We start from the raw sequence: 12,657 nt of genomic DNA, 5'->3' as shown, positions 1-12,657 counted from the left end.
CCACAGGGTGCGACCCAGAGGGCGGTGCGTCGCGGAGGCGGGGCATCGGGGACTGGGCTTTCGCGGCCGGACTGTCTGTCTGTCTACCGGAATGGCGGGCCGGGGGAAGCTGATTGCGGTGATCGGAGACGAGGACACGGTGACCGGCTTCCTGCTGGGCGGCATCGGGGAGCTGAACAAGAACCGCCACCCCAACTTCCTGGTGGTGGAGAAGGACACCACCGTCAATGAGATCGAAGACACTTTCCGGTGCGGTAGCCAGCGGGGCCTGAAAGGGAACCTCTGCTGCCCGGGGCGGGGGCGGGGCGGCCCGGGACCCGGCGGCGCGGGGCTGCCAGACCCTGGCCCACGTTTAGGCCTCGAGGGTCAGCGATATCGGCCCGCCGACCCTTCCGGAGTGGAGGCCTCCGCTCCCCAAATTCCCTTTGGAGGTTGGGGGCGGGGGGGGGGCGCTATGTCGGGTTCATGAGTTGCCACCTCACATGACCGTGTGTCAGGAAAGGAGGGGAACCCAGCTCGTGACAGACGCCGCCCCCTCGGTCCCACCTCCCCCGCCAAGGTGGTGCTTCTGGCCGGTTCCCCCGAAGAGCAGGCTCTGGACATGGCGAGCTCTCGGCTCTTTGGCGAGCTGACCCCTAAGGAACCACACCCCCGGTGAACACCTGGGCAGCCTTGGGCTCGGGCGTTCTTGTATTTTCATCTCCCTGCAAGGTCGAGGGTATCATTCCCACTTAGGGGCGAGAAAACGGAGGCCCAGAGATGACAAGGCACATGCGAAAGTCACATACATGGTTTGGAAGAGACAGAGTAGACATCTGAACCCAGCCCAAACCTCTCTGCCTCTTAAGCCAGGTCCACAGTCTGGTTGTGCAGTCCTCCCCCGTCTGTCTTGGAATTTCCCATTGTCTTGAGCGCAGTGGGCAGAATATTAAATACTGTGACCTCCCCTCTGTAGGTGTGTCCCTAAATTCAGGCAGTGTCCTGGGGACTAGAACTGAGGAGTCCCCTGTTCTTCCCTTCACCCCTTCTCTGGCCCCTGGTTCCCAAGTCCCAGGAGCAGAGCTCTCTCACTGTTTTGCCCTAAACAGCCCAGTCCTGAGCTGCCAGTTGAGACTAGTTCCTGTTGCCTGGGGTATGACAGGCCCCGGTCAGGGAGGCTGATCTCTCAGCTGGTAAAGTGACCCAAGTGTCCTGGGAGGACAAATTTACCTCAAGAGCTTGACATTTTTCAACCAAAAGGGACCTCAGAGATCAAGTGTAATTTACCCTAGGGTCTGGCACATAGTAGGTGCTTACTCAGTAATTTTAAATTTTTCTTTATTATATATATATATATATATATATATATATATATATATATATTTTTTTTTTTTTTTTTTTTTTTTTTTTTTGCACACACACACTTATATTTATTGGTATCAGAGAGGGAGAAACAGAGAGACATAGAAACATCAATGATGAGAGAGAATCATTCATCAGCTGCCTCTTGCACAACCCCCACTGGGGACCAAGCCTGCAACCCTGGGCATGTGCCCAGACTGGGAATCAGTGATGCTCAACCACTGAGCAACACCGGCCAGGCTATTTTATTTTATTTTTTAATATTTTTACTGCTTTAGAGACAGGAAGAGAGTTGGAGAGAGAGAAACATCCATGAAAGAGAAATGTCCATTGCACTCCCCTACTGGAGATCAAGCCTGCAATCCAAGCATGTGCCCAACTGGGAACATGTGTGATCTCTTGGTGCATGGAACAACGCTCAGTCCACTGAGCCACACCACTTGCTGTAAACAGTTTTTTTTTAATTACGTATCAATGTTAAATTTATTGGGGTAACATTGATTAATAACATCATAAAAACTTCAGGTGTACAACTTTATAATACAAGTAAAAAGCTTTCATGGAGAAATGAATGAACAGGTGATCACAAGAAAGGAAGGTCCCAGTGTCAGCTCCCTCTGTGTGGAATGTGTGACTCCTTCCTTACTCATTTTCCTCTTACTCTGTTGTGTTCTTGGCTCATGCCAGACTTCCCCAGTGATCCATCCCGCCCTCATCAGCCTTGAGTGGTCTTATCAATCCCCTTTTTAAAAGTTTGTTTTCTTTTGAAAAGTTAATTGTCCATGAGGTTTGCAAATTGATACTGAAAAGATTTACACATTAAGAAATCTCATTCTCATCCCTGTCCTTTTCTACCTTATTACCACTTCCCTCCACCCCTGTGCATACCCACTGAGCTTCTTTCCACTTTTTCTTTATGCAAGCACAAAGGGACAGACATGTCTGTCATCCCGGCTGAGCTGTCTCACACGAAGGCAGCATATGGGATACACGGCACCGTTCTGCATGGCCAGTGCACTTGGGAACCTTCTAAGCCGGGAGGTAGAAGCCAGCTCGGACCACCTTGACCCCCAGTTTCGAATGAAATTGGTTCTGGAGAGGATGGAGAGTTTAGTGTAGCAACCTTTACCCTTGTCTTCGGTGCTCTCTGGAAGAAACCCATGCCCCATTGCAGCCTAGCCCACCAACTCGGAGTGGGCCGCCCCGGACTCCCTTCTCATCTCTCCCAACAGGCAGTTTCTAAACCGGGATGACATCGGCATCATCCTCATCAACCAGTACATCGCAGAGATGGTGCGGCACGCGCTTGACGCCCACCAGCGCTCCATTCCGGCTGTTCTTGAGATTCCGTCCAAGGAGCACCCCTATGATGCTGCCAAGGACTCCATCCTACGAAGGGCCAAGGGCATGTTCACGGCCGAAGACCTGCGCTAAGGGACTCCCTCGCCCCTGCTACCTCTCCCAGACTTGCCGTCAGCCCCTCTCTAAGTTTTGAGCCTCTAATTTCCAATACCCTGCCCCTTCCCACTCCATTGAGAGGCTAGATGAGGTGCTCCCGCGCTGTTGGGGCTCTGTCAGTAACATTAAGGCCGGTTAGGGAACAGGAAACCTGATAGTCTCCTCTCTCCGTTACCTCTCCCCTGTGCTGTTACAGAGTGTGGTTGTTGATGTTAAATTAAAATAATGTTCTTCTCTCCAAACCGTGTCTGGATGCCAGAAAGGATACACATGGGATGATGCTGTTGGAGGGATTAGATGGGCAGGGCTGGAAAAGTTCTGCCATGGAGGCAGAGAGAAGCTGGATAAGGACGATGGTGCCAGGCGGCCATAACTCAAGGACTGGTCCTCTGAATCAGAGACGACCAGCTCTGGCAGGTAGGATGGGAGGAGACGAGCCCAGACCCCTGGCTCCCCAACTTTCGTCTGTACTGGCCGGGGGGACCTGACCCAAGGGATGGAAGCAGAAAGCTCAGGTAACTGGAAGCCTGTGATGCTAGTCCGTGCCTGGGTCCTGCAAAAAGTTTGGGGATCAAGGCTCTTAGCCAGTGGGCCTGGCCCGAGGCAGCCCCCGGAGCAAGGCCTGCTGAGGGCACGGCACGTAGAACCCTGCCTGTGTGAGGTGAGGCTCGGTTGCCTGGTGACTCCCTGGGCAGCCACCTGCTGTCCAAAGGCCTCTGCCTGCTGTGCTCTCCCCTCAGCTGCACTCACCCTGGGACCTCTCCTCTGGCCACCATGGCGCGGGAACTCAACATAGATTCTGTGCGGCAGAACTTCTGGAAGGAGCGACATCTGAGGGACCAGAAGTTGCGATGTGATTGGTACCTCAAGTATGCGGCGAAGGTGAAGGCCAAGCAGAAGGCTATGGCTGAAACCCGTCTCCCTCTCAAACTGCCCGCCCTATACCCCAAACCCCCACTCTCACCCCCACCTCCCCCCAAAGCAGCCCCTTCCGAGGTCCCCAGCCCTGCCGCGGAGGCTCCTATGCAGTCAGAAATGTACCCGGTCCTGCCTGCCGTCCGGGCCCTGCTGTACGAAGGTATCTCCCACGACTCCCAGGGGCGCTACTGCTATCTCAACACCCGGAAGCTGGACGTGCCAGAGAAGCGCTACCTCTTCCCCGTCACCACCAACTTCACCTACGGCTGGCAGCTGGGTGAGCCCCCACCTCCTGGAAACTACCTCACACACAGGCACCTGTCCACGCCAGGCAGCATGCTGGGCACTAGGCACATGGACGCTCCTTTCTGGGGCGTCCGTAAGAGCCGGAAAAGGAGCAGGAGCTGGTCCTGGGTGGGGTCAGGAAGGGGTGGGGTGTGTGCTGCTTTAGGTGGGATTGTGCGAAAGTGCCTGACTGGACACCTAAATGACAAAGAGGAGGAGTTGGGGATTTATTCCAAGTGTGAGGTGAAGTCAGTGGAGGGTTTGAAGCAGGTAAGTGCACTGATTTATTTAAAAACCACTCTTACCTGTATGGAATGGCGTTTCCAGGGGAAAGCGTAGATCGGCAGGTAAGTTAGGCAGCTACTTTGAGCTTGCCTGGCAAGAGATGAGGATAGCGTGGGCCAGGGCAATCAGCAGAGCTGAAATAGATTCAGTTTTGGAGGAAGAATGCATGGAATTTCCTGATGGACTAGATGAGAGAGAAGAATGCACGGATGACACCCAGGTGTTTCGCTGAGCCGCTGTGACAGGGAAGCTAGGAGCGGAGCCGCACCGGAGGGTGTGAAGACAGGTCAGCGCTGGCCACGTGCTGGGGTCAGTGAGGCTGTGTGTGGGAGCTGTCCTCTGGAGCGAGGTGAGAGCTGAAGATGCAAACTTGGGGTCATCAGAAAACAGGTGCTCTTTACAACCCTAAGGTTGGGTGAGCTCGCCAGGGAACTCCAGATTCTGGGGTCTGACAGGAGGAGAGGCACAGAGCGGGAGGGAGATGGTGTTGGTGTCTCTCGCCACTGAGTCCACTTTTTCTTGGAGGCTGAGTCACGGTCATGGCGGGGGGGGAGCGGAGGCAGTGAGGTAGTTTGAGATGAAGAGTGAAGGTGTGGGAAGGGAACATGCCAGGGGGTGGTGCAGGATTGCTGGGTGATGCTGTGTCCCTTTGCTCTCTGCGGTCATGAGTTTCACATGAACGACTCAGTTACGTGTCTCCAGCTGCTCCAGTGCCTGGGCGGAACGGGGTGGTTGGTTGGGAATACACACTGCTTAAAGTTTGCCTAAAAAGCCTCCCCTCTCTCCCCAGGCCTCTAAAAAGGAAGTAAAGGGAGCAGTATCCAACTAAAGCAGGAGGGAGAGAAAAGCCCCAGCTGTCCTAGAAAAGTCTAGCTTTGTCCCTTTGTGAGCAGGGCAGGGTCCTGCCACCCTTTTCCTGGAGGATCCTGAGGCTGGGGGCAGTGATAGTACACAGCGGAATGGCATTCTGCCATCACTGCTGCTCCGGGCACCATCCACTCCATTTCCACATAGCCCCCATGCCTCAGAAGAACTATTTATTTATATATTTTTATTTATTTCAGAGAGGAAAGTGGGGGAGAGAGAGAGAAACATCAATGATGAGAGAGACTCATTGATTGGCTGCCTCCTGCACACCTCCCACAGAGACTGAGCATGCAACCCAGGCATGTGCCCTTGACTGGAATTGAACTTGGGATCCTTTGGTGCATAGGCCGACACTTGATCCTCTGAGTCAAACTGGCTAGGGCAGAAGCACTTTTTATTTAGTCACGCTTCCAAAGAGGATACAGTAAGGTCAGATTCCTAAGGCTGGGTAGGCAGAGCTACCATGTTCCGCGAGTTCCTTCCCAGAAACCCATTCCTGGCCTCTGACGTCTTTTCCCAGGCCCCACAGGGAAGAGGGAGCTGGCCTCCACCAAGATGTGCCGCATTGACACGTTCTTCCGCAAGAACGGGGCCTTCGCACCGCTTGACCCCCGAGACCTGGTCCTCTGACCTGCGCCCCGCAGTGTGCTTAGGGGTTGGAAGAAGGAAATGCGCCACCTGGTGGTGTGTGTGTGTCTGGCTCTCCCAGGCTCCGAGGCTGCTGCATTCTGGGCCTTTTTGAGCTACCTCTGATCTGCAGGTTGCCCTCTTGTTTCTCCTTAGCCTCCACCTCTGTCATCGCCCCTGTGAAGATTCAGCAGCGGTTAGAGGGGCTGAGCGCTACTCCGGGCGGGCGCAGGCTCCTCAGCGCCAGGGGGGAGGGTAGCTGCTGGAAGTTCTGGGTGTTCCTGGGGATAGAGTGGCCTGTTATCCCACCTCACCCCACAAGCCTCTTCCCTCCCGCCCCCTTCCCCCCTCACCTGGCTCCGAGGGCCCGCAGGCGCCCGGTCCTCTTCTGTGCACCTGTTCCAGCTGCTCCCGCAGGGCACGCCGCTGCCCCTTGTCCTCCTGGTGGTGCTGAGTGCTGAGCGCCCTTGCATCCCAGCCCACGGCTCCATGGAGCCAGCAGGGCCGGCACCAGGACACCCCCCGCCCCGCCCCCATAAACTGCCCCATCCCCATCCCCCAGCTGTGTGGGTGTCAGCTCCAGTGCACATCGAAGGAACCCAGGTGGGCCCCACCCTCTATCCTGTCTTCTCCCCGGGGTCTTGCCTGTGTGGGAGCTGAGCTGGACTGGGTGGGAACCCCGAGCGGGGGAGGGGTGTGCACCCGGCAGTGGTGGTTCCTGGCGATGCGGAGGCGGTCCAGGACCTGGGATGGGGGGGAGGCAGGGGGAGATGGAGAGCCGTCACATCAGCGGCGGTGGCCGCCTTCTGTGTCCAGGACGTACCCAGAGCCGCTGCTGCTCAGGGTCCCGCTGCAGCCGGTGCCTGGCCGCTCTGTGCAGCGCCGGCAGCCGCACCGTGCTCCCGCCCGCCCAAGCCTTTCCCTGCCCTGGGTTCGAGGCCGCAGCAGCGCTTCTCCGCCCCTCGAGGTTGCCCAGGGCACCTCGCCTCGCCCGCTGGCTGTTCTGCTGGGCAGGGACCCCCCTGCAGGCCGTGCCGATTGCGCACCAGCCCTGGGTACCCCTGGAGGCGGAGGGGCGCTCCTGCCGCTCAGAGCCGCAGAGCTCCGGGCTCCTACGGCCACGCTCTCCCAGGGCCACCGCAGACCCCAGTATCTGGCCGCTGGTTGGTCTTGTCCTGCTGTCAGCTTGGTGCTCCTTCCCCGGGGCCTGGGCTCTCCCCTCCCCCAGGCTGCGGCACCTGTCCCCCCAGAGACCTGCAGGCCTCCCTCGGAATTCCTGGAAATTCTTCCTCCTGGGCTGTGGGCTCCTCGCCCTGGGGCCTCCCCCTCCAGAAGCCCGAAGACTTCCCTTCCCCAGGCTGAGGGGCTCCTTTCCCGGGCACTCTGACCTGTTCCCCTTTTTCTCTTGAAGAGCATCTTCCTTCTCACCCTGAGGGTCCCCACTCCAGACACACAGGGATCTCTTATTTCAGAGCCTGAGTGGCCTCCCCACTCTGACTTACCCCATTTGCCTTCTCCCTCTGACTCTGAGGAACTTCCTTGTGGTCCTCAAGGAGAGCTTCCCTTCCCTGACCCTGAGGGTCCCCTCTCTCTGACTCTGAGGAATCTCAGTCCCCAGCAGTTTCTGAAGTTCTGCTCTGTCCTGGTCCAAGCCTCGGCCCAGCCCCTCAGGGGATCCTGGAGGTGTGGCGGGCACTGGGAGAGCAGGCCTGGGGCCTGGAGGCTTCCTGAGCCGCCTTTCTCCCTGCAGGCTTCCCGGTGATGGTGGGAGGGGACCTGGGTCATGGGCTCTGCCTGGCCCCTCTCTCCCTCCTGGACCAGATTCCTGGAAGGGAGAGCACTCTGTCCCAGGCTGTGCCAGGGCCGCTCCCCCCAGGGGGCCTGGAGATCCCAGTGGCTGCTCTGGTGGCCTCCCTTCCACGATGGCCCTTGCCTGGTCCCTGCATTTGCAATCCCCAGGTTATGCAGCGTAAAAGGTGCTTCAGCTATAGCGAGTGGCCCCGCCTCATCCCAGCAGCCTCTCCCATGGCAGACCCCCCCCCCCCCCCTGCTGTCCCCAATCTGAGAGGGCCTTTGCCCAGGGCCCTTTGACCCCTTCACCTTGAACCCTGAGTTTCCTGGTTCCCCAAAGCTGCTGCTGGTGGTGGGGCCCAGCTCTTGTTCGCAGCCTGCGAGAGAAAGATTGGTGTAAGGAGCCTCTGCACACGCCCCAGCCCCTCACACACACCCCACCCGGACTGGAACCAAGAAGCCTAGGGAGTCCCCGCAGATAAGGGAGGGGCCCAGATGGCTGGTGTTTGACCTTCAGAGCAGTCACAGCTCATTGTTCTACCTGTATTTACACAGCCTAAAACATGCCTGCTTGTCAGGTTTTCCCGCCCATAGCCGACCCCATCTTCCTTCTCTTCCCCTCCAAGCCTGACCATCTCCCTGGAAGCTGCACACACCCCCTCCCCCTCCCCCTCCACCACCACGGGATGCCTTGGAGCAGGAAGACCTCGCTAGGACACCCCTACTTTCCCCTACTTTGTCCTGATGGGCCCATTTAGGCCCATTAAAAAAACAAAACAAAAAACTGCATGTGCCCCTTTTAGCTCTTTCTTGGTTTCTGACAGCAAAATCAAACACAATTCAAGAATTGAAATCTTAGGCCAGAGCCGAGCCTCAACACTGCAAGTCTTCATGATTAACAAAAGGAATCTAAAAAGGGAGATGAGACATCGCTGCTCCCTTGCAGCTGTGGAGGGAGGCGAGTCGCTCAGCATCCTTAGAACTAGTCAAAAGAACTTGATTTCCTAAGGTCTTCAGTGAGAGCCTTCTCAAGGACAGCCCATCTTTATGCAGTGCGGATGCGGGGATACTCATCACAGTGCCCGGAAGAGAGTGCTCTCGATCTGTGACAACAAACCTGTCCTTTGAAGAGTTTCTGAGCCAAGGGGTCCGATTAGACTCCCAAGCCTGCAGGAACTATTGCATAAACCATGAAAGTAACCTCCAGCACTCTTCCTCTGTAATGTGCTTGTAAAAATTTATCAATTAGAAAATAGTCATTGGCACGTTCCTCCTCTCTCACACGTATGAAGGAACAATTAAAAGCTGCCCTGGCCGGTTTAGTTTAGCTGGTTGATCATTGCTCCATGTACTGAGAGGTCACTAGTTCAAATCCCAGTCAGGGCACATGCCCAGGTTGTGGGCTCCATCCACAGTAGGGGGTGTGAAGGAGGCAGCCTATCAATATCTCTCTCTCTCTCTCTCTCTCTCTCTCTCTCCCCCTCTCCTTCTCTCTCTCCTTCTCCCTCTCCCTTCTCCCTCTCTCTAAAATCAATAAAAGCATATTTAAAAACACTTATAGCTTTGCTGGGCTTATTATTTAACAAATCCTTTGAGTGTCTGTTTTGTTTAAATGAACAGATCCAGGGCTCACAGCATCTGTCTCACTGGATTCTAATCCCCTGTTCATGGTCACACTCTCTCACTAGGCTTTGCTCCCCTCAGAGAAAGGACCAAGTGATGGGGCAAGACTTTCTTGTTCTTGGCATATCCCCAGTGTCTGGCATAAGGGTGGCCGACAGGCTGTTCCATTCCCTCCTCCCCGAGCAGCCATGACAGACACTCCCCACCTCTCCCCTGAGCACCAATGCAGTTTCAGTACCCACCTGGACACAGTGCCTGAGACAGCTGCTACAACCCGAGGGGAATCAGCACATAAAATAACACCTACCTGTCGTTCTTGGATGCCCCGACCCCCAACTAAGAGCTTGAGATGAGGAATGAGTGAGGAGTGGACTGCCTCTCCCCGGTGTGGCCCGGCCACCCCAGCCCAGGGGCCCCTGGATGCCAACCCCTCCACAACACACCAGTGTGGGCTCTGCAGGCAGCCAGGGCCTCCCACCGTGGGTCTGCGGCTCTCTGGCTTCCCCAGGTCTGGTCTGCAGCGGCCCCCTGAGGTGTGCAAACGCTCCTCAGCTGCACCTCCCGCATGTGGGCTCTGGACGGGGAGGGGCAGCCTGCCTGCCAGTCTCCCCACCCCCAGCAGCTGCTGAGCCTTCCCACCCCACCCGTCACACAATGCAGCGACCTGCCCAGCCTGTACCACCGCTGGATCCTGGGAGCTGGGCCTGGGGGCTATTCTCTCCGGGGGCTGTGGGCAACCATATGGGTGTGACTGAGTGAGAGCCCGAGGAGGACCATGTGTGTGAGACGGTGCCGGGCAGGGCTGTGGAAGGAGGAAGGGCCGGTGTTCGGTCATGTACCAAGGACATGTACCTTGGTTGCGGGCACATCCCCAGTGATTGATGTTTCTCTCTCATCGATGTTTCTAACTCTCTCTCCCTTTCCTTTCCTCTCTGTAAAAAATCAATAAAAAATATATTTAAAAAAAAAAAATGCCCCCGAGATGCCTCCTCCTGGTGTCCATGCCCTTGGATGACGCCCCCGCTGCCCCTCCTGGTGAAGGAGCCTGGAAAGGGGTCCCTCCTGCCCAGGGCGCCCTCAGGTGAGCCTGCAGTCCTGGCGGCAGGTCGGCTGGACAGGTCATGTGACACTCCCTCCTAGGAGGCCTTGGCCCAGAGCCGCTGCCAGCCTGCCCTGGGTGCCTGGGCAGTTGGTGGCGGGGCTGGCCTGGAGACAGCCCTCCTTCCTGTCACCACAGCGCCCTCCTTCCCAGAGGGAGGGCTGCGGAGGGGCTGCTCCGTGTGCCCCTCAGGGCTCGCCCCCTGCTCTCCTCCCGCGCTGCAGCCATGTCTAAGGCTTCGCCACGCCATGGGTTGTCCAAGATGGTTGTGGCTGAGGGATGGTAACAGCTGACACGGACAAGCAGGCCCCGAGCTCCAGGCCCAGCGCTGCACCCTCCTCAGGGATGAGCTGCCGGTCCTCCCAGGGTCCTCGGAGAAAGATGCTATCTTCCTCGTGGTGCAGCTGAGAGATTAGAGGCTGCAGTCCACACCCACCGGGTCAGAACAGGGATCTGAACCGGATCCAAAGCCACGCTCCTCCCGCTCCCCTCACCAGTAGGGTTGCCCCCAGGTCACAGTGACCGCCCCCCCCCCCCAAGCCCTGCTCATCACACTCATCAGCTGCTCTGAGTCCCACCCGCCCCACCACGGGACTCGCTGCGCTGGCTCCTTGCACGCTGGGCCGGGTCCCGCAGACCGCAGAACCGGGCCCGGGGAGACCAGAAGAGGCCCAGCCCTGTCCCAATCAGCAGCCCCAAGTCCCACAGGAGCTGCAAAAAGATGGGGTGCCAGAATGTGAAAGGGTACTCCCCCTGCCCTCTGCCACACCCCCAGTCAGCCCCTACCTGCTCCTGGGCCCACTGGCGCCATTCCACCTGCAGCAGCACAGTGGGAAGGTCATGTGACCTGGGAGGCAAGTTGGGTCAGGCCCCACAGAGGCCCTGTCCCCTCGGAAGCAGTGCCCTGCCCCCCTCACCTGCCCCAGTGCAGCCCAGAGCTGGCCCAGGCTGCAGGGCATCGGAACAGGTGCTGGGACAGAGCCCAGACCTGCTTGAGGCTGCAAGGGAGCCCTCGGCCCCCAAGTGTGGCTGCCGGTGCCATGGAGTAGGGGTCTGAGCAGATGCCCCCTCCCCCTCTCGCAGTGCTACTGGGGACTGGAGCTGAGCCAGGAGCTGAGCCAGGAGCTGAACCAGGAGCCAGAGCCCCCGAGCTCAATGCAGGGCCCTGGTATCTGAGCCGCGGCCTGGGCCCCACCAGGCCTCCTGGAGCTCCGGCCTGCCTCGGAGAAGGTTTCCTGGTTGTGGAGGTGGCCCACGGTGTAGGGTAAGGAGTGCGGTCCTTCCGGAGACAGGTGTGTGCATGTGCTTGTTTGCATCCCAAATGAGTACCTGTTTTACATCCACATGCTTCCATGTACATATGAAGCATTTCATAGGCACCTAACATGTTCACACACGGGCAGCAGCCGCCAACAGCCAGGACACACACGTCCCATACTTGTGACCCTTCCTCGCAGCAACTTGCTGGCGTAGGTGCTATCATCCTCATCCCCATTTTACAGGGCAGAACGCTGGGCCCCAGAAGTAGCCGCCCAAACCAGCAGGTGGCGCTGTCTCCCTCACCCGGAGATGGTGGCAGAGATAAACGGGCTCCGGGCAAACATGGCCCTGAGGGTGAGCCAGCACAGGCAGGACAAGGGGACAGGCAGGACAAGGGGACAGGCAGGACAATGGCGGGGGCTTCCCTAGCGCTGGCTCCAAGCTGTCCCCATGCAGAGCGCTGTTCATGGGTCTTTCTGCTTGTTCCCTGCAATAGGGCAGATGAGGACACAGCCTGCATCAGCTATAACTAGGGGAGGGAACGAAGACGCAAGATGCTGTCCTCTTCGCCGTCTTGGCTGCGGCTCTAACCCCTCCCCGAGGGAAGGCAGCCCAGGGGGCAGCCTCGGCAGAAGCAGCTGAGCAAGCAGACAGGTGCTCCCCATCCAGCCCAACATGCGCCCCTCCTCCTGTCGAAATGCTAGGGACCCAGCAATGAGAGCAGGTCCCCTTGGATACGTTAGCCAAGGTCCCGAACACGCCGAGGTCTCACAGCCAGGAGGAGGTAAAGAGGACTCAGGATAGAGTTCACTTTAAAAAGACATTTCCCTTTCTTTCCCCTACAAGGATGTCTTCAGAAATTGCACGTGTGTCCCCTGCCCACAGTCCCGTCAGGGTGGGGGTGGCTGTGGATGCACGCTTGTGTGTGTGTGTGTGTGGGGGGGGTGTCTGTGCACTTGTATCTGTGTCTGTGTCTGTGTTTCATCGCGGTCCTGGTCCCCCCTCTAGGCACAGGGTCCCTCCCTCACCAGCTCTCAGAGTGGCCAGGAGGCCCCTGAGCACTTGGTGTCCCCAAACCAAGAGAAAGCAGGATGCCACGGGGG

At 57.7% G+C, this 12,657-nt stretch overlaps 2 protein-coding genes across 2 annotated transcripts; both read left to right on the top strand.

The window, feature by feature from the left end:
- Positions 1–3,041, top strand: ATP6V1F (ATPase H+ transporting V1 subunit F). Its single transcript, XM_084897667.1, has 2 exons — positions 1–249; positions 2,574–3,041. The coding sequence occupies exons 1-2, from the start codon at positions 92–94 to the stop codon at positions 2,773–2,775; spliced, it is 360 nt and encodes a 119-aa protein (XP_084753793.1). The 5' UTR covers positions 1–91; the 3' UTR covers positions 2,776–3,041.
- A 111-nt stretch (positions 3,042–3,152) lies between these two features.
- SPMIP1 (sperm microtubule inner protein 1) lies at positions 3,153–8,327 on the top strand. The gene is made up of 2 exons (XM_084897666.1): positions 3,153–3,994; positions 5,675–8,327. The coding sequence occupies exons 1-2, from the start codon at positions 3,574–3,576 to the stop codon at positions 5,782–5,784; spliced, it is 531 nt and encodes a 176-aa protein (XP_084753792.1). The 5' UTR covers positions 3,153–3,573; the 3' UTR covers positions 5,785–8,327.
- Positions 8,328–12,657: the final 4,330 nt, after the last annotated feature.

The sequence above is a fragment of the Pipistrellus hanaki genome (assembly GCF_964339955.1).
Source record: "Pipistrellus hanaki genome assembly, chromosome: 10".
In the NCBI taxonomy this organism is placed as follows: Eukaryota; Metazoa; Chordata; class Mammalia; order Chiroptera; family Vespertilionidae; genus Pipistrellus; species Pipistrellus hanaki.
Note: the sequence above shows the minus strand (reverse complement) of the source record. Positions and strands in the feature narration are given on the sequence as shown.

Excerpts from the sequence above, each read along its gene's own strand:
- ATP6V1F (XM_084897667.1), top strand. The coding sequence starts at position 92 with ATGGCGGGCCGGGGGAAGCTGATTGCGGTGATCGGAGACGAGGACACG. Across the intron at positions 250-2,573 it reads GAGATCGAAGACACTTTCCG|GCAGTTTCTAAACCGGGATG; the intron begins GTGCGGTAGCCA and ends CTCTCCCAACAG.
- SPMIP1 (XM_084897666.1), top strand. The coding sequence starts at position 3,574 with ATGGCGCGGGAACTCAACATAGATTCTGTGCGGCAGAACTTCTGGAAG. Across the intron at positions 3,995-5,674 it reads CACCTACGGCTGGCAGCTGG|GCCCCACAGGGAAGAGGGAG; the intron begins GTGAGCCCCCAC and ends GTCTTTTCCCAG.